Source organism: Capsicum annuum, chromosome 3 (assembly GCF_002878395.1).
Source record: "Capsicum annuum cultivar UCD-10X-F1 chromosome 3, UCD10Xv1.1, whole genome shotgun sequence".
NCBI classification, from domain to species: domain Eukaryota; kingdom Viridiplantae; phylum Streptophyta; class Magnoliopsida; order Solanales; family Solanaceae; genus Capsicum; species Capsicum annuum.
Genome location: NC_061113.1, coordinates 194,703,427 through 194,705,191, shown reverse-complemented (window position 1 = coordinate 194,705,191; position 1,765 = coordinate 194,703,427). Strand labels below are relative to the sequence as shown.

Sequence of the window (1,765 nt, the reverse complement as noted above, 5' to 3'; positions counted from 1 at the left end):
TGTTCCAAGATATATACTACAATATAATGATATATATACTAATTTATAAAACATATACACATGTATACGTTAAATATATACTAATTTAGAGTCTATAGAAAATATATACACATATATATGTACCAATCAATATATTTTTTTCTACTTTAAATAAAACATATATTACAATATAATGGCCCAAATGGTCAAAAAAAATTATATATATTTTTTTTAAAAGTTACCGGGCCGGTTAACCAGTGGACCTGGACCGGGTTTGGTCCAGGTCGGGTTAACCGGACCCAAAAAAAAAACCTGAAACCCTACAACCCGTGGGCTAACCGGATCGGGTCATATTGGGCAGGCCATTTTTGGTGGGCCGGGTCAAATAGGCGCGTTTGACAGGTTTAGATTAGATGTAGACGATAGATAATAAACAATATTTATAAGTGATATCTGATATTTTGTCCAAAAAAAAATAGTACTCCTCTGATAATAAATGAGATATATTAGAATATCTAGTGGGACAAATATAACAATTGTCCAAGTAAAAAAAGTACTTAGTATGCAAACGGACCTGATAAATTCTACAATATATATTTCTTCAGCTTTTGGGCTTAAAGCATTCAGAGAGATCCAGGGCCCAGTAAGAAGTTGCATGCAGCCAATTAAGTCACAACCAGTAATTCTTAAGTGATCCTATAGATTACGAGTCCGAGTCATGGAAACACTCGGTGATGTTTGCATTCGTGTAGGCTCTACATCACACTCGAGCTTAGAGTCTCCTAACATGGGATGTTTTGTGTACCAAGCTGCCGTTTTATGTTGTGGCCTGCGAATTTCAATCATGAAAATGTTAAATTCCTTGTATAGAAACACACAAGTTGTAATACAAATTTCACTGAAGAAAAATAATAATACATATTTCAAGAGTGAAAGATAAAATACAGAAGGATTATCAGACACTCTATGCTTCTAACTTCTAACCTTTCATTCTGCCTGAAGTTCCAATAGGGTACTACAATTTTGGCAAAATGAGAGAAAAGAAAATTCAATAATCTGTACATATTTGAGTTACAATCTCCACAATTATTCAGGACTAGGGATGTGCTTTAAAATAAGCCAAGAGGCCAACAAGTGGTGCATTTACATATGTAGCTGGTTCTGATTGGGCAGAATTAGGTCTAGAATCAGCAAAATAATCTTTGAAATCAGGTCCTCCAACCACTGCCCCTATATGCAAGTTGGGATTTGGATTTTCACTGAGGAAATATTGTGTCCCTTCTTTACATCCTATCTTCTCCGGATGTTGATCAATAGATGGTAATGAAGCCCCTCTATGGTGTATGCTTTGAGGAAATTTTGTTCCAAATCCAACCATGTATGACATGTTCATTGGATTTTTCCCAAGAATATAATTCACCTGCAGGCACCATATAATGTACCTCAATCAGTTTAATTTCTTTTGAAGTTGTCACATTTTCATTGTTATTCTAATATGTAATACTCGCTACAATTTACTTTTTTTCCGCTACAAATTACAATACCTGGCTTCTTGCAAAACGAATTAGCGTCTTTTGAGTTATATCAATGTTGCCACAGCGAATTACCCTGCTCTTCATATAACGCGCATAGGTAAGAAGTAGAAATGACAGTGCTGTTGGATTTTGCATATTACAAATTCCTGATTTGTACATAAGTCCACCTTCAAAAATAATTGAGGACGAAAACAATTATACAATTATCTTTTGCTTTTGAAGTGGGAGATCAGGGAAAAAAACTATACCTG

At 34.7% G+C, this 1,765-nt stretch overlaps 1 protein-coding gene across 1 annotated transcript in view; it reads right to left on the bottom strand.

The window, feature by feature from the left end:
- Nucleotides 1-443: 443 nt before the first annotated feature.
- Nucleotides 444-1,765, bottom strand: part of LOC107866217 (endoglucanase 4) — a 6,201-nt gene continuing 4,879 nt past the window's right edge. Inside the window, exons 6-8 of the mRNA XM_047410271.1 lie at nt 1,524-1,686; nt 964-1,399; nt 444-808 (exon numbers count right to left, since the gene is read on the bottom strand). Coding sequence (XP_047266227.1) covers nt 1,076-1,399; nt 1,524-1,686 — 487 coding nt within the window. The 3' untranslated portion in view covers nt 444-808; nt 964-1,075. The remainder of the gene's footprint in view (nt 809-963; nt 1,400-1,523; nt 1,687-1,765) is intronic.